The 18,251-nt window shown below is 45.2% G+C and overlaps 1 protein-coding gene and 1 long non-coding RNA gene across 2 annotated transcripts in view; one reads left to right on the top strand and one right to left on the bottom strand.

Moving 5' to 3' along the window:
• The window catches only part of LOC128345630 (uncharacterized), a 21,439-nt gene extending 20,421 nt beyond the window's left edge, over nt 1-1,018 (bottom strand). Inside the window, exon 1 of the long non-coding RNA XR_008316549.1 lies at nt 887-1,018. This is a non-coding gene — a long non-coding RNA (uncharacterized LOC128345630). The remainder of the gene's footprint in view (nt 1-886) is intronic.
• Nucleotides 1-18,251, top strand: part of KRT8 (keratin 8) — a 19,123-nt gene extending 872 nt beyond the window's left edge. Inside the window, exons 2-9 of the mRNA XM_053297876.1 lie at nt 4,842-5,050; nt 8,256-8,316; nt 8,416-8,511; nt 11,153-11,317; nt 12,689-12,814; nt 14,642-14,862; nt 15,918-15,973; nt 18,024-18,251. Of these exons, the coding sequence (XP_053153851.1) occupies nt 4,842-5,050; nt 8,256-8,316; nt 8,416-8,511; nt 11,153-11,317; nt 12,689-12,814; nt 14,642-14,862; nt 15,918-15,973; nt 18,024-18,214 (1,125 nt within the window). The 3' untranslated portion in view covers nt 18,215-18,251. The remainder of the gene's footprint in view (nt 1-4,841; nt 5,051-8,255; nt 8,317-8,415; nt 8,512-11,152; nt 11,318-12,688; nt 12,815-14,641; nt 14,863-15,917; nt 15,974-18,023) is intronic.

The raw sequence follows: 18,251 nt of genomic DNA, 5'->3' as shown, positions 1-18,251 counted from the left end.
CTAATGGTAGTTACGCCCCTGATTCCAGCGCCTTGCATGGTACCTTTTGAATTACCGTGTAAATAAATTACATATTCTTTATTTATGTCATGTTTGTTCCTCCAAGGAACGAGGTGGTGCACATGGGTCCCCCACCCCATTTTAGCCTCACAACAACCCTATGAGGTAGTTTCGGCTGAGAGATTTTTGACTGGCCCAAGGTCATCCCATAGGCTTCATGACTGCATGGGGATTTGAACCCGAGTCTCCGCACTACAGAGTGTGACGCTCTAACCACTACACCACGTGGCGAAACAGGTCCTCCTTGGCCTCCCCCCCCCCGCCCCCACCCCAGAAGAAGGCTACAATCTGAGAGCTAGGCAATGGGGAGAGAGGGAAGACTAGGGGGCGGGCGATTTCTGTTTGCTTAAAGCTCAGGAATCAGGATTAAAGGTGTATATATATGTTGTAAGAAAGGAAGCCCAGATCTTTGGGGGAAGGGAGCAGACTCTGAATCTGCTCCAGACAAAGCGGCTGTGAGCTGAGCCTCCTTCCACCGAGCAGCTTCGGTCAGCTATTATCTGCAGAGGGCTGAGGACTACTAGTTGGAGGGAAGGGGAATTGTGCTGGCGCCCAAGCAAAAGGCAGCGTTCCTTAGAGAACGGGAGAGGCGCCAGCCAGCCAGCCAGCCAGCTCGCCCGCCTGCCCGCCCGTGCGTGTACAATCCAGGCAGGAAAGGGGGGAAACTGGGATTCTCCCCGCAAACGCCGTCCCCTGCAACTCGCGGGACGGCCTGCCCTGCATGCAGAACCAGAGGCGAGGGACCGCATTGGAAGAGCAAATTCCTGTGCGGTCATACTTCTGTAGCGTCCCCTACCCCCCCGCCCCTTGCGGAGGGAAATCAAACCTGTTGCTGGGTGCGATTCAACCAGTCTGGTGAGTCAAACGCTCCTCCTACAGGTACAAGAGTTAAGGGCAAGATGAAAAGGCCTATCTGGTGCCATGGATACAAAAAGGAGAACTCCAAAGTCTCTTTCTCTCCCCGTTCGGCAACGGATTCATCAAATAGCTCTGAGCCCGCCCGCCCCCCCATGCAGAGGCGGCAGCAGCAGCAGCGGTCAAAGATCATGATCGGTTTTGCCAACAGATGGAGATTTTTCACACACAGCTTCCAATTGGGTCTTTGAGCCACTCTGGCCTGCTGCAAACTTACTGCTCCTGCTCTCTAATTATAGTTAGGAGGTAGGGAGTTGGCTGAAGGATCTTCCTCTCCCTCCATCCCCCGTCAGGCATGAATTCTTAGGACCGGGTTAGGAAGAGTGCTGCCGCCTTCAGTATGATCCTCACCACACTTTAAGGTCATCAGGAGAGCTCCAACTCCAGCTGCCACCAGCTCTCACCTGGTGGTGACTCGGGATCAGGCCTTCTCTGCAGCTGCTCCTGGGCTCTGGAATGCTCTCTCTATGGATATTAGAGGCTTCGGAGTTTTAGCAGCCTTTAAAAGAGCTCTAAAAACATTTTTGGCCTTTAGTGACTATTGAAATTACTTTAAACTGGTCTTATTTTTGTTTTGAGTTATTTGTGTGTTTATATTTGTGTTTATAGATGGCCTAGAGCCACCTGGGTGAGGTGGTATAAAAATAAAATAAATAGATTCCTCTGCCTTTTGGCCAACAGTCTTAACTGTGGTCAAAGCCTACTTCTGCACTGATCTTGACTTGTAACTAGGGTTGCCATGCCGACTGAAGCTATTCCTGAAGATGTTTTGCCTCAAATATAACCCCCCCCCCCGCTAGTCTTCACACTATCAAGCCATTACAACCTTCAGGATACTTTCAGAATTTATACCAATTCCTGGAGACTTCAGGGTTGGCAGCCCGTTTGCAAGCTTGGGTTATAAGGGTAGCATTAACCAGAGTTAAGGACAGTGCAGGCATAACTCTTAATCACAGTTAAGAGGGACGTGTAGTTCGTGCTTGAGACTGAGAGGCAATCCTGCAGCCTGTCCCATATCTCTTAAACAGAAATTGGGAGTGGTGTTAAAGCAAAATAGAAAGTAGGAAAAGGGCTGGTTTGAATAGAGTGCATATTCCCGGCAAGGCAGGTTCCACTTCCGGATTACAGAGATGGGCCATGTCAAAATAAGCTGGGCTCCACCCATGAGACAATTTTCTGCAGGCTCCTCAATGCAACCTGCTTTCTCCACTCACTGAAGCAGTGGTGCCATAGGCGGGCCTCTCCCAAATTTTTACATTTCCTGTCTCTCAAATGCAACAGCAAAACCTGCATTGCCAAGAATGTAGATTAGATTCAAATTGGCTTGAACAGCAGATGCCCAGTGCAGATGTGCCACGCCCAGTGTCTTACTATGGTTAAGAGATCAGGTGTGTGGCTTGCTGATGTACCATACGGAGTCAGGCATGTCTTGTGGTGTTGCTGTTCCACAATCCAGGCATCCCCTTGTTACTATTATTAAAGTGATTCCTCCTTATGCTTACTTGCATTTGCATTTTGAAAGCCCAGAGCAGCTCACTTAAGGCTCCTGCTGTGGGTCTCCCCTCCGTGCATGCACACTCTGCTTCAGTGATGCCACGACACCAGGTGTCTCCTGGCCAACCATTTAGCCTATGGGGACATGGCTTTGAGAGCTAATGTGGGCAGTTTGGGAATGGGGAGTTCTTGCAAAGAGCAGGGAGATGGACTAGAGCAGGGATTCGCAACGTTGGATCCCCAGATGTTATTGGACTTCAGATCCCATAATCCCTAGCCCCAGTGGCCTTTAGTTGGGGATTATGGGATCTGAAGTCCAATAACATCTGGGGATCCAATGTTGCGAATCCCTGGGCTAAAGGACTTCCATCCAAGGACTTTCCCAGTTCTATGAGATCTGGGTTCAAATCCCCTTTCAGCCGTAATGTTTACTAGTGACTGGTAATGTCCAGTCACTACCTCCAGCCTAATTTACCTTGTAGGGCTTTACTGAGGATAAAACTGGGAGGAGCGGCCATGTACCACTCCCTGAATACCTTGAGTGGGAAAATGGCAGGATGAACACCTAAGTAAATAAAAAAGCCTGTTTGCCAACTCTCTCTATCTTTGCCTTTTAATATTTTTGTTAATGTCAGCTGCTAGATTTTCCATTCTTCAGGTTTCAACCTCCTGTCTCAGGTCTACAGGAATGAAATTTCTGATCTCTGTGTGTGTTTGTGGATGCTGCCGTTCTGCCTCCAGAAAGCATCACTGTTCTTATATACTGACCTGTAAATGCACCATACATAAACAGTCAGGCTCAATGTAGTACCTTGCCTGCCATTTCCATATACTGATGACACTCGTCTTGATTTTTGGGTTATCTGTCCATTAGGAAAGGGGTGGGGAGAAGTCAAAATAAAATAATACTTTTATTGATGGTCTTAGGTGGTGTGGCATTACCTTACTTTGGCTTTTAGGGTAATTGTGGGTGTTGGTTTTTAAAAAAATATATAACTTCCTCTTTTTGGTGCAGGGAAGCTGGGTGTTCAGCAGATAGGAGGGAACTTTCAGCAGTGTGTTGTGGAGGAGTTGGGGCTCGGGTAGTAATATTTGGTATGATAAAAGAAGTGTTGTGAAGGGTGTTCCTATATTTAACTGTGAAATGTGTGTCCTGGTCAAGTGGCTCTTAACAACAACAACAACAACAAATATTTATATACCGCTTTTTCAACATAAATTTCCAAAAGTTTCTCTTACCTCCACAGCCCATGCTTCCCAGCTTTCTCTTCGATTGCTAGGCTATGGTAAGGTGCTTTGCCCCATGGCTGGAGAGCCTCAAGATGGCTAATTCTTCATGGGGTTGGAGATGCCAATTGTAGAGCTCTTAAAGCCGCTTCGGCAAGTCTTTCCTTTGGTCCTAGATGAGTAGGGGCTGGCCTGGTTGTGGCTTGGAAGTGCACTCTGCACAGACTTCAGGGCACTCTTTCCAACTCAGGGATTTGAACCTGGGTTTCACTGAACTATGGTAGGGACTCTGACCACACTGGCTGTTTTATCATTGATTGTGACTGAAAAGGAATTACAGCTTGAATTCTCCATATGTTGTTCTTGTGTACATGATCAGCCCCCAACCCACCTTCTGGTAGCAGCATTTCCCCCTTGACCTGTGCTGGCCCCCTAGTTCTGTTGAAATGATTGGTCTAACTCAGTGTTTCCCATACATGTGATAGCTGGCACTTCCCCCCCTCCTTTTTGCCCCAAGTTAAAATGGGAGGTAAACTTAATTCTTGCATCCCCACCATATGTTCACTTATAAATTACCCAGTATAAATTACCCAGTATAAATTACCCAGCCTGAATTGGAACCAGTTAGTTAGAGATGCTGATAGGTTCTCCCTTACTAGAAGTCTTCAAGCAGAGGCTTGACACCTACATCAAGCAAAGGGCTGGACTAGATGGCCTGTAAGGGTCTGTCCAAATTGGTGATTTCATAAACGCACACAGGATCCTGCAGGTATCTAAGATGAAGGCAGGCATGTGTGGTCTTCCTTTTTGTAGCTTTCCTCCATCTTCCCCAATGTCTTGTTTCCTGCCTATGTCCATCATTACGTGTGTGTGTGTGTGTGTGTGTGTGTGTGTGTGTGTTTAAATGCTTGGCCAGCAATGGAGAGCCTGCCCCACATCCCAAGGCCTCTCCCTAAACACCAAGGAGTACCCCAGGGTCTCTCTGCTTTATGAGTATTTGAGTATTATTTACCTGTATTTACAGGTGACCTTTCAGATATGCAGCCAAACCTTTAATATGCCAAAGGGGAACAAAATTTAAATGCCCATATAAATACAAAGCTTCAGTGTGTTTGATGGAATCCCTTCCCCTCCCTCCCTCCCAGGTTCGCTTCCTGGAGCAGCAGAATAAGATGCTAGAGACCAAATGGAGCATCCTGCAGAACCAGAAGACCACCCGAAGCAACATGGACAGTATGTTCGAGGCCTATATTAACAACCTTCGTCGGCAGCTGGATGGCTTGGGCCAGGAGAGAGGGAGGCTGGATGCTGAGCTGGCCAATATGCAAGGGCTTGTGGAGGACTTCAAGTCTAAGTGAGTTGTGGAGCAGCCGGGTGGGGAAACTGGATCATCGCCTTTCAATAAATAGCACGAAACTAAATCTCACTGCACATCATAATACCAAGTTTATGGATTTTCCAGGAGCCCTCTGGAAACTGGTGCAGTATTTGGTTCACCAAGACTGCTATATATATTTGTTTCTTCTTAAAGAAAGCTGCTAGTCATGGATGTTTTGATTCTCCTCTTCCCCCTTCCGCCAACATTAGCAGCAGTGACTGATAGCTTGGGACCACTTTCCCAACATCCTTGTTTTCTGGCTCTGGGCAACACAATTCCAATCTCCCAGCCTCAGTCAATGCTAAACAGGTTCCCCACTTAACCAGGATTTGAAACCAGATTTGAAGTTGGTTGATGAATACTGGCTAAGAGGAAATCTGGTTAATGTTAAAGGTGATTGATGTCAGTGTATCCCCTATGGTGGGAAGGGGGAATTTACTCCAAGAAGGGGCTACAAGGACAGAGTGTGCAGTTCTGTGGTCCTTTCTGGATCTGTGTTTTTCTGAGTTCTATGTCACTATTGCTATATTATGGCAGTTTCATGCCAGTTTCAGGACAATCTCACACCCTACACCTTGATTTATCTCAAACCTCTAACAATTCCCAAACATACTCAACTGTTTGTGTCAGTGGTTGAGTTCTATGTCACTATTGCTATATTATGGCAGTTTCATGCCAGTTTCAGGACAATCTCACACCCTACACCTTGATTTATCTCAAACCTCTAACAATTCCCAAACATACTCAACTGTTTGTGTCAGTGGTTGACTTTCAGTAGATTGCAGTGAGGAATCTGCTCTGCTAGCTATGATTCAGAAACCACAAATAACTGAGTATCCAGTTTCCTGTGAACCTGGTCCTATAGATGTCCATTCTGCCCATAATTCGCTCCTATGACAAGTGGCTTTCTGTACTGGGCTGTATGAGACAAGTGGCATGGGGCTGTGATAGTGCTAATTTGGGGGGTGGAATTCGGGTTGCCATGGTGGTGCCACTGAAAAGTGCTTCCATCACAGAGAAGTATCCTTGCCCAATCTGCAAGTACACTCCATATGACTTGGCTTCTTCATGAGCTGAGTTTCCAGGCCTTCCAACCCTGCCCACCAGTAGCCACCAGTAATAATTATCATTTTTTAAATTGAGTTCCACTCTACCTTTCTACAACAGTATTTAAGGGGTCTTGCAACTCTAAGAATAGTAAAAAAATAACACCAATATCAATAGACATTAACAACTAAATCTTAAGAGACAAAACACAGCGGCTGACATCCAGACTCTTCAGTCACTGTTGTGTCTCTTAAGATTTGGTTGTTAATTTCTGAATAACTGTAGTATTATACAGTAATTACTTTATAGTACTACTAAGGAGTTGCTCGAAAGGACTACTACATTTCAATAGGACTTTCTCTTGTAAATTAAGTTAATGTCAGCCACTAACTGCAATCTGATTGATTGTTGACTCTTAGTGTTGACTCTTAGCGACCACATAGATAGATTCTCTCCAGATGGTCTGTCTTCAACTTGGCCTTTAAGGTCTCGCAGTGGTGCATTCATTGCTGTCATAACTGAGTCCATCCACCTTGCTGCTGGTCGTCCTCTTCTTCTCTTTCCTTCAACTTTCCCCAGCATTATAGACTTCTCAAGGGAGCTGGGCTTTCGCATAATGTGCCCAAAGTATGATAGTTTGAGCCTGGTCATTTGTGCCTCGAGTGAAAATTCTGGATTGAGTGAAAATTCTGATTGATCCATTTGTTTGTTTTCCTGGCTGTCCTTGGTATCCTCAAAAGTCTTCTCCAGCACCAAAGTTTGAAAGCATCAGTACTTTTTATGTACTTATTTGTAAATCCCATTTTATTCAATGGGGCTTGCTCTCTCAGGTAAGTATACATGGGACTGCATCCTAAAACAGACTAATTAAAAATATCCATGGCAACAATTAAATCCCAGTTAACAACAAAATATGGAAAAGGCCTGCTGCGGTAAGTTGTCTTTGCTACTTATCTGAAAGTAGGCAGCAAAGGAGTCACCTTTCTGGGGGCTAATCCTGATCTTCGCTGCCACTAATGAAAAGTACTCTTCCCAGGTACTTACTCATTTTACATCCAGTAGCAGAGATGGAATGGAATTCTCTGGCAGGCTGATAAGGGCAGGTGTGCACATGTTAACAACATATGTGTGCAGAAGGTCCCAGGTTCCGTTCTTGACACCTCCAGATAGGATTGAGAAGGCCTGAAAACCTGGGAAGCTGCTGCCAAGTGGTGTAATCAGTACTGAGCTGGATGGACCAAGGGTATGACCCAGTGGAAGGCAGTATCATATTTGTTCAGCTTTAAAAAGACACCCACAAGAAATGAAAATTGTCTCTAGGATGGTGGAAACTCACACAATGAAGGGGGTAGATTGTATGGTTACAACTTTAAAGCTTTTTTGGTATTGACCTCATTGTGTCCTCTTTTGTTTTGTGTTTTGTTAGGATGTTCAGTTATGTATGTTTGTAAACTGCTTGTGGAGAAGTAGAAATTAAAAGAAGCAGCGGCACATTTTAAATACATTATATTCCGGCCATTAGAAGTGCTCAGCCATAACCTTGTACGTAGATGCTTGGTCCCGTGTTGCATCTTCAGCCAAGCACATTAATCAACCCCCTGAACCTGCTGTTCTTCTTGTCTTGAGCAGGGTTACTGTTGCAGCCACATACTGCCAGGAGGGTAAACTGACTGTTTTAAGTGAGGCCGATACACTTGCCTGCCCTGCCTGTGGCACATGACATCCTTTCTGTTCATATCCTGACTAGGGTTCCCAGCTCTGATGGAAGCTATTCCAGGAGATTTCCCCCTCTAGGATTTTTCACAATTTCAAGCCATAAAAATGGCCAGAATTGCTTTCAGTTGTCACCTGGAGATTGATACCTGTTTAAAACCTGATTGACATGTTTAAATGAAAAGAGCTAGAACTGAATCTGGAGGCTTGCACTATCTTTCCCTTCTTAACCCCAGATGTTCAGGACTTGCTGTGGTTACTCGAGGATGGAGAGGTATCGTCACTTTGCCTATACTCAAATGAAACATTGCTCTCAAGCATACACTTAATGATGAAAACAGTGTAGCTCTGGTTCAGATTAAACTGCGCATGGCACACTTGTGGTCTATAAACTAACCAGTTCTGTTTCTCTCCCTGACAGATATGAAGACGAAATCAACCATCGTACTGAGAAGGAAAATGACTTTGTTCTTCTGAAGAAGGTAGGAGGCCTATTGTGCTTTCTGGCTAGTAATTATCCTGTTCTGGGGGGCCTTGTGGGAGTCTCCATTATAATGATGTCTTGTGCTCTGTCCCCTCAGGATGTGGATGAGGCCTACATGAATAAGGTTGAACTGGAGTCCCGTCTGGAATGTTTATCAGATGAGATAAACTTCTTGAGGCAGCTGTATGATGAGGTAAATGTTACCTTTCAAAGGAACAGGATCCTTCTCCTAAAATTTTGCTTTTTCATCCGAGCACCTGTAAAGTGAGAAGGGGTGGCATTTCTTTTTCACTGGGATTTTTTTTTAAAAGCGAAGTAGGCTGACCAGATGCAGCATAGGAAAAAAAGTGCTTAAATGTCCACACTTATACAAATATTGAAGGCAAAGGAACCCTCCCTCCTGGGCTTTGCATCTGGTTATCCTAATGTTTCTAAGGAAGTAGGATTGCCACCCATTCAAGATCAGATTTTGGGAGCTGTGCCCACAATAAGTAGAAAATACTTTATGAACCAAGTCTGATTTTTGTGAGGAAAGCAGAACTGAGAGTCTAGACAGATTTCAATTAGGCTTGACTTCTTTATTTAAAGGTACCTGTAAGGTGGGAAGAAAAATGACTTTGAAGTAGCAAGAAGCAACAGTGAGTCTGCTTTGAAATAAAATAATGTGTTTTGTAGGCATCTAATGCATGGCATTTCGTTTGTCATTCTCACCCCTGAAAACAAATTACCGTGTAGGTTAATAAGGTCTATAATTTACACATATATCCCAACCTTTCTTGGTTGGTGTATTCCTACAACAATCCTGTGAGGCATATTTGGCAGAGAAAGGCTGACCAATCTAGAATCGGCCAGTAAGCTTCATGGCTGAGCAGTGATTGGAGAGGAGAGCTGGTCTTGTGGTAGCAAGCATGACTTGTCCCCTTAGCTAAGCAGGGTCTGCCCTGGTTGCATATGAATGGGAGACTTGATGTGTGAGCACTGCAAGATATTCCCCTCAGGGGATGAAGCTGCTCTGGGAAGAGCATCTAGGTTCCAAGTTCCCTCCCTGGCTTCTCCAAGATAGGGCTGAGAGAGATTCCAGCCTGCAACCTTGGAGAAGCCGCTGCCAGTCTGTGAAGACAATACTGAGCTAGATAGACCAATGGTCTGACTCAGTATATGGCAGCTTCCTATGTTCCTATGATTTAAACCTGAGTCTCCCCAGTCCTAGTTCAACACTCTAACTAGGATGTGCACGAACGTAAAAGGGCCTCCAAACAGGTCTGAAAGACCAGTGGTTTGGCAGGTTTGAAGGTGGGCAGCGGTGGTACCTTTAAGGGGAGGGTGCTATTACCCCTCCCACCAGTGCTGCCGTTTAAAAGGGTCCAGCGGGAGGCAGTGTACCTCCCTGCCGCCTTGTTGGAACAGAAGTACCCGACTACTCTTTTTATAACCATTCCCTATTCTTGGGGGAAAGCCTGGGAAGAGTGAGTTTGTTTGTTTGTTAAATTTATATAGTTCAATGAATAGTTCAGTGAAAAGACTAGGGATTGCTAAGAGAATTATCCCCTGCTAACTGAGTAAGGGGCACCTTTTAAAAGTGGTGATTCTCTTTATTTAGCAGGGGGAGAGTAACTGGCCCCATCCATCCCCAACACAGCACCCCTCCAGTGACTGTTGCTGGTGTCTGTCTTATGTTCCTTTTTATAATGTGAGCCTTGAGGATAGAGAGCCATTTTATTTATTTATGTGTTTATCTATGTAAATTATACACACACACACACACACACACACACACACGTAAAGCACTTTGGAAACTTTTGTTGAAAAGTGGTATATAAATGTTTATAGTAGTAGTAGACTTTCCAGCACTCGTCAAACTACTATTCTCAGGAGTCTTTGGGGAAATCTGTGATGGTAAAACTGATATAATTTGTAATATAGATATGCACTTGGGTTTCTTCCCCACAATTTGACCCAATGTGAAAGTGAGGCCAAGAGAGTCAGTGTATATCTTCCCAGACTTGCATTTAAATCAAAAGCAGCCCTAACTGTAAGTGAAAAGCACATTCGTTAAGAGGCTTCATGTTCTTCTACTAGGTAGGCTGGCATATTGTTCTATTCATTTGGTAAATTCTAGTCTAAGTATCTCTTGATTTAATTTGCTGGGAAATGAACAAAAAACTCTTTGCAAGATCTTGAAAATTGACTTACCCAGCAGCTCAGGTTTAGCAAGGTTTACCATGAGCCTGCTGCATAGGTGCCAATTCTGCAGTGCAAAGTGCTTTGCTTTGATCTAGCATGCTCAGGTCTTGTAAGCTTGCTTTCAACACCAAAATGTGGCCTAGGAAATCTCTGTGTAGGTGATGTTGAATAGAAAAACGCAGGCCTGTGGAAGGAGGGAATCTTTTCAAGAGAGGCAGTAATGCTAGAGATGCCTGAGACTTCTCCCACTGGATCAGACTTGTCGGGAACCTTCTTGCCAATACTGAATGGGAGTGCAGAACAGTTGTGAGACTTGGTTTGCTTTTGCACGGCAGTTTGCTCTTTGATCATAGATAATGGTCCAATTACAGTTGCTACTGGCTCATTTGGTGGCTACTCGGCACCATGCCTTCCCTGTGGCTGCCCCAGGCCTCTTGCACTCCCTGACAAAATCTCTCCATCTCTCGCTGCTTTTAGAAAGACCCTCAAGACACACCTGTTTCCGCAGGCTTTTAGTTAATGAATTATTTTTTAAACTGCTTGTTTTATTTTGTAAACATTATTTTAATCCTTTTGTACACCACCTGATGGTGGTATCAATGATGGTGGCAAATAAATAATATTTGCCTCTCTTTTCCCTCGCCATGCAGGAGCTCCGTGTAATGCAGTCTCAGATCAGCGATACTTCCGTGGTTCTGTCCATGGACAACAATCGCAGTCTGGACTTGGACGGCATAATTGCTGAGGTCAGAGCGCAGTATGAAGAGATTGCTGCCAAGAGTCGGGCCGAGGCAGAGAGCATGTACCAAATCAAGGTGAGTTCCTTGCTGGCGCCTGGTTCACATAGTGACATGACTGGGTCAGCCTGGCTGCAATTGCCACCTCTTCCACTTCTGATGGACTCTTCCTTTTTTGGAAATTCTCTAATAAAGCAGAATGCTTATTATAGACTGAATGAGTTCATATTTGGTGGTGGTTGTGCAAGTTATGTTCTGATAAGAAACAAAATCCCAGGGAACAACTTCAAGTTTCATGTGAAATTGCTGAGATTGAATCCAGACATCAGTTAATATCTCAATTGACTATTAGTACAGCGCAATCCGTTGACTGACTTTGTATCACTTCAGTGCACTTGGCCAGAGAGTAAAGCTTTCCCACAGTGTAGGAAGACGTGGACTCAGTGTTTTACAAAAAGAGGAGACTTCTGGGAGCAAAAAAACCCACCCACCCTAAAATTTGTGTCTGATTCTTCCAGGACCAACTTAAACAGGCTGCACCTAACATAATGAAAGTGATGGGGCCATACAGTGACATACCCTTTGCTGTCGTCCTTATTTTTGGACTGTCTACAACTTGAGGTTAAAAGGTGGCAGTTTTAGGCTTGGATTCTGAAGGAATTTGAAACGAAAGAGTAAATCCACAAGTTATAGTATGTGGAGGAAAGAAGGATGATTAAGATCTTGGTCAAAAGTGAGGGCAGGGAGTGTCCTAGATAGAGTGGTCCACCAGTTAGCATTTATCAGTCTGGCCAGTAAAACCAAACTCTGGCAGGTAGTAGTAGGTAATCAGAATTGGGGCCTGAAAAGTCCCTGAACTCAATATTTGCACTGGCACTGCCCATGCTGCTGACTTCTACCCTGTAGTGGTACAGGGGTTGTTTGTTGACCCTAATCCTGGGTGTGGGAATGGAGAGGATTGCCAAGATGGGAAGGAGGCTGGAATGGTTCACATAGTGTAATTCCTTAAAGTGATCCTAATGGTGAGCTTCAACATTTGAGATATGGAGAACTACAGTTTGGCTTCTACCGTGTCAATCATCAAACCTGGCACAAAGAGCATTTTGAGCATTCAAAGTGCATAACTATCTCCCGCACAAGAAACCTGCATTGTTCTCATGTTAACTGTGGAGCATTGCTAAGAGATAATGACTTGCCTAAGGCTATTAGGCAAGCTGAGGTTTAAAACCAGGATTAACCAGGATGCCCTAGCTCATGACTCATGTTCATTTAGCAAACAAATAAAGGCAGAGGTAGAGGCAGAACTTGGCTTGAGTGTAAGCAAAAGATGTTTCATTTTTGTACTCTGCAGTCCTCTACCCTAATCCTTAGCCTTCGCTACCAGCCACCTCTTCTCAAGGTCTTCCTCTAAATGCACAAAACATTTGCCCCTTTATCCCCTCTCTGCAGTATGAGGAGCTCCAGACAATGGCGGGCAGGCATGGAGATGACCTCCGCAATACCAAGAACGAAATCAATGAGCTCAACAGGCTGGTCAGCCGGATACAGTCGGAAATCGAAAGTTTGAAAGGCCAGGTGAGGATGCCACTGGCAAATCAAAGCCAAGAGCTCGTTTATGATTGGTTGGTACGGCTCCATCAATGTGGGGTGGGGAGAACCAGGCACATGTAAAGCAGGGAGTCTTGGGCATAAGGGGCAACCATTTCCAGTACTGGGGATGACACATTATCGATTAAAGAAACCTAGCCTCTCCCAAGGGCCATAACTCAATGGCAAAGTGCATGCTTTGCATACAGAAGATTCCAAGTTCAATCCCAGGCATGTCCACTTAAAAGGATCTCTGATGGCAGGGTTGGAAAAAGACATTTCTCTGCCTGAGACCTTGGAGAGCTGCTGTCAGTCCCAGGAGATGAGACTGAGCTAGTGCACCAATGGTCTGGCTCGGATATATATTTCCGAGATGGTACAACGTAGCCTGTGCTGCACCACTTCAGACTGCCTGTAGAGGGCAGAGCTTATATGATGGAATGCTTTTCAATTAAGAACCAGAAGTTCTGGTAAGAACTAACCTGCCTTCTCTCACTATAATCTTAATTGATGATTACTATCTTCACAAGTTAGCCCACTTGTGCCTCACATGTCCGTCATCTTGAATTGGGGTGGATGACATCATCACAAACTGCGCCGTTGAGGTGTACCTACAACTGTACCAAGTTTGGTTCAAATCGGTCCAGGCATTGCGAAGTTGACATGGACACAGAAAGCTGGGTGATTTCATAAGCTTATTTGCCTTAAGGAAAGTAGGCTGAACCAAAAAAAGTCCCTGCCCAGACACACAAGCAGATCCCCGCACTGGAACATTTCTTCCTTGGTTTTCCTCTGTGTAGGCCGGTTTTTGTTTTGTTTTTGTATGGAGGCGTATTCCATTGCATGGTGCCCTGCTTACTGTCTGAAACTGGCCCAGACACAGGTTTATCGCTTCCAGCACAGGCCTCTGTGTAAGGCAGCTTCACACTTTCATAAGGTGGGTGGGGTGTTGCTCTACTACAGTGGTCTCGGCTGGGAAGATGGCCTGCGCAGTCTTCTCTTGTCCGTGATTCACAGTGACCATAGTTGGTCACAGTAGGCTACCATAGTGACCATAATTGGTCACATGGCTTCTACCATAGAGGGAAGCCATCTTTTGTCTGCTGTTTTCCATCACTTATTCTAATTGCTTGTCATGGGAGAGATGAGGTGAAGCCCTCCTCCTCAACCACTGAATCTTACTCAGGCAATAGCTTCCATGAATATCTTTGTAGTCATGAGGGCTAGAAACTTTCTTGTTCATTAAGAGGAAGCTGGAAATTTTGGGAAATCCAATTCTGTACCAAGAATTCAACCGGGGACAAAGCTCCTGAATCTTTAATAGTTTTATGGAAATAATGTTCCATAGCATTCTTTCTATAAAATTCAACCATGAAATTCGCTGGGTGACTCTGGGCCAGTCATGTATCTCTCAGCCTAACCTACCTCCCAGGGTTGTTGTGAAGATAAAAATAACCATGAACTCTTATGCTCAGGAGCTTTGAGCTCTGAGCTCCTCGGAGGAAGAGCGGGATATATAAATGTAAAAATATATAAACAAAAGAATGTTTCCACAAAGGTTTTACAGAAAGAAAACACACACACACACTCCAGCCACACTGTGATGTGAGAAGCTGCAGCTGCTGGAAAAAATTTCCCTCCTGTTTAAAGGTGCTTGAGCTCTGCTACCCCCTGTGGAATTAAGCGCACTCTGCTAAAAGCTATAATGATCCTAATAATTCTGAACTGCCGTGGAACTCAAATGCCCAAGCTTTTTTGTTCCCCGCTTGCCAATAGTAAGCATATTGGGCACCCTTTTCCCTTCTCTCCTCTCAGCGTGCAAACCTGGAAGCTGCCATCGCTGGAGCGGAGGAGCAGGGAGAGCTGGCAGTCAAGGATGCCACCAACAAACTAAGTGAGCTGGAAGCTGCCCTCAACAAAGCCAAGCAGGATATGGCTCGCCAGCTGCGGGAATACCAGGAGCTGATGAATGTCAAGCTGGCCCTGGATATTGAGATCGCCACCTACAGGAAGCTGCTGGAAGGCGAGGAGAACCGGTGAGTGCCTGTGAAAACCCATGCCTCCAGCCACTTGTGCTCCAGTCGTCCTGTTTACCGGGGACGGACAGGCCCTAATTTCTGGCACCTGCCCTTTTTTGTAAGTCACTCATTATTTTGTCTTTTGTCTTTGGGGAAGCTACCAGGTAGCTTTTAATTTGCGGTTTTCAGGGTGGCTTTGAAATATGTCCCCTGCCGCCATCACCGCCCCTTGGTCCTGCTAAGTCCCATTGAAAGCTTGTGTGTGTGTGTGTGGCTTCTTCAATAGGATTTAGTCAAGACAAATTTTAGCTGGACTGGGGAATAATGCTAGTGTGCAGAATGCGTGGTTTATAATCCCTCCCTGTCCATCACCTGCAGGGAATTCCATAAGACTCAGCAGAGCCTTGCCCCCACCCCCCATTCTCTCCAACATGCTCAGGAAGTGCATTGGGGTAGTCTATGGAGTGGGAAGTTGGTCCATGCTTCTCATATCCCCATCCAGACCGCCCCCCCCGCCCCCCCGGGAGGTGGACACAGACCTTCCATTTGCTCAGCTGCCTTGGGGTGCACTCTGTGTGTGCCTGTGTGTGCATGCAGGGTGGATGGAGAAAAGTAGGCTGCCGGGATTCTACAGGGAAGGCCACCCCCATGCAGCAGGGTGGCCATCTTTGAGGCTTCAGCTCAAGTCTCTAGAAGTGCAAACTCCTGAGTCCAGGGTTGGATTGCTCAGTACTCGGCTGCAGATGTAGCTGTTTGGAGAGGGGCTCAGTGGCATTGCACACAGAAGGTCCTAGGGTCCGTCTCCAAGTCTGGGGAAGACCACCATCCAAAACTCTGGAGAGCTTCTGCTAGCCTTCACTGTAGGCCAAGCTGAGCAGGATGGGCCAACCGTCTGATGCTGGATAAGGCAGCTTTCTGTGTTCAGGATCACTGGGGCATAGATTTGCCACTTTCCCTCCACATTAGCTGCCACTTTTGTTCTCAAAACCAAAAGCAGCCGCCAATATGAGTCGCTACAGTTTCCCTTTTTTCAATGCTGTTTTGTCTTTATTTCCTCCTCCCTACCCTGGTAGGTTGGAGTCAGGCATGCAGAACCTGAGCATTCAAACCAAAACAACCGGCTATTCAGGTAAGCACTTAAAGACATTGGGTAAACCCGAACGGTCATGTCTGAGGCATGAGGAGCAAGTAGAGCTATTCTGTCTTTCTCACTGGGTGGGGTCCTTGGCCTGTAGTATTTGCACAACAAGCAAAGTTAAATAGATTATACTCTCCCCATTGTTCCCGGGGAAAGACTGGCCTTTCAATTTCTGTCTGTCATGCAATTGTTAAGGGATCAAAAGCCCTGCCACAACACGCATGCGTGTGTGCACGTGTGCGCACACACACACACACACACAGAGGAAATATGCCAGTAAAGTTAGCAACCCCTCTCCCAAAGGTTGAACCATTGCATTCAAAACACTTCCTTTCAATTAAAAGTGGTAGGGAGACTTGGCAGTAGCTCTGGAGCCTGTTTTTCTGCCTCAGTTGAAAGTGAAGTGACTTCCACCCCTTGGGGCAAAAACACATTAGAGACTTCTTGAGTCCAAGTCCTGCAAAAGCCCAAATCATAGCTTCAGAAAACCGCATGCAGATTGAGAATATATGCAAGATATATTTGCACATGTATTGTTATATATGATTGAGTGAAAAGCTGATTTTGCAGCGTGGAAGCTGTTGAATTCTGTTTTGGGGGCTGAACCAGGAAAGAACAGAATTTGGAGTTTGAATGCAGAATACCATCCACCCCACAGTTCATTCCGGAGGCTCTATTGCGTGTGGGTATAGATCAGGCCTCTGCTATAGTTGCATGATTCACAAGTTGTACGAAGGCAACAGAAAATTAAGATAACCTGTTGAGTTCATCTACTATGCACATTAGAGTGCGGAAGCGCCACATAGATTTCTTTCTGTGTCAAAATATGGACAGTGACCTCCTCCTCTAGAAGGAAGTAAGAATGCGCCAGGGTTCCCTGATGCAGCTTGTTCTGCAGCTGGCAGGTGTGGGGGATCTCAAAGCACCATTGTTGCCTTGAAAGTACAGTTCCACCCTTAAGCCCTAACCAAGGGGGCTTGGGATAGCAGGAAGCAACACTAACAAGGCAGCCCTGCTCCCATTGCCAGTGTGGTGTAGTGGTTAGAGTGCTGGACTAGGACCGGGGAGACCCGAGTTCCCAAATCCCCATTCAGCCATGAGACTTGCTGGGTGACTCTGGGCCAGTCACGTCTCTCTCAGCCTAACCTACTTCGCAGGGTTGTTGTGAGGAGAAACTTAAGTATGTAGTACACCGCTCTGGGCTCCTTGGAGGAACAGCGGGATATAAAAATGATTTTTAAAAATGGTTAGGGATGAAAACTTGGAATGTTTCAAAGAAGATTGGGAACCATTCTTACTTAAAGAACTATTTTTATAATATGGACCTTTCAGCAGGGTTTGAAATTTAGTAATTACAGCAGGTTGGGCAGGGTAAAATTGAGTTGCAATGTGGAGTATATATGTTTTGAATTACTGTAGCAATGGTTTATATGTATAGCTAACATGAACCACGCAGACTGGTAAGCAGGAAGTCATTATTTCCTTAATTAAATGTAATTGGATTGTTAAGATATTGTAAAAACCAAGAAAAATCTTAAAATGCAAAAAAAAAAAAAAAGTTAGGAAGAGGATTCAGAAAACATATTGAGAAAAGATAGGTTTTCTTCATTTAAGAATTAAGGTTGCAATCTCTCTTCTGTTGTATGTATTGATTTAAAAAAATCAGGTGACACTACTTTTAAAATATTTATTTAAAATGTAAGTACTTTATAAAAGCTGCTGAGAGTGTCTGCCTGCCGTCTTAAGAGGCATTCCTACTTCACTCTCATACAGGAGGGAATGCTTCTTCTAAAATTGTGCCTGCTGCTACATGCACCATCTAGAACCATGGAAAGAATGCTTTTTCTTACCTTCAAAAGTATTGTACTAGTACAGTCCGCAAATGTGTGCAGTTTTTAATCCACCACTTAAAGCTAATTTGATTGCCTGAAAATTGGGTGACAACCCTATTAAGAATGAAGTGTGCCTCCAGTTTTGAGCTTGGAAAGAAACCCTGTGAGTTGGATCCTGTTTTAGCAGTGCTCTCTCTTCTCCCACCCAGGTGGCCTGTCCAGCGGATTCAGTAACTATGGTGGTGGATACAGCAGTTCCTACTCAAGCAGCGGCTACTCCACAAATTCCTACCCTCTGGAGAGTTCAGCTGTCACCAAGACCAAGGCCATTGTCATCAAGAAGATTGAAACCCGGGATGGGAAGCTGGTGTCTGAATCCTCTGATGTGCTGTCCAACTAAGCTGTTGTTACTTTCGGAATGAAAAACCCACAACCGA

This window comes from Hemicordylus capensis, chromosome 2 (assembly GCF_027244095.1).
Source record: "Hemicordylus capensis ecotype Gifberg chromosome 2, rHemCap1.1.pri, whole genome shotgun sequence".
Classification (NCBI taxonomy): domain Eukaryota; kingdom Metazoa; phylum Chordata; class Lepidosauria; order Squamata; family Cordylidae; genus Hemicordylus; species Hemicordylus capensis.
Note: the sequence above shows the minus strand (reverse complement) of the source record. Positions and strands in the feature narration are given on the sequence as shown.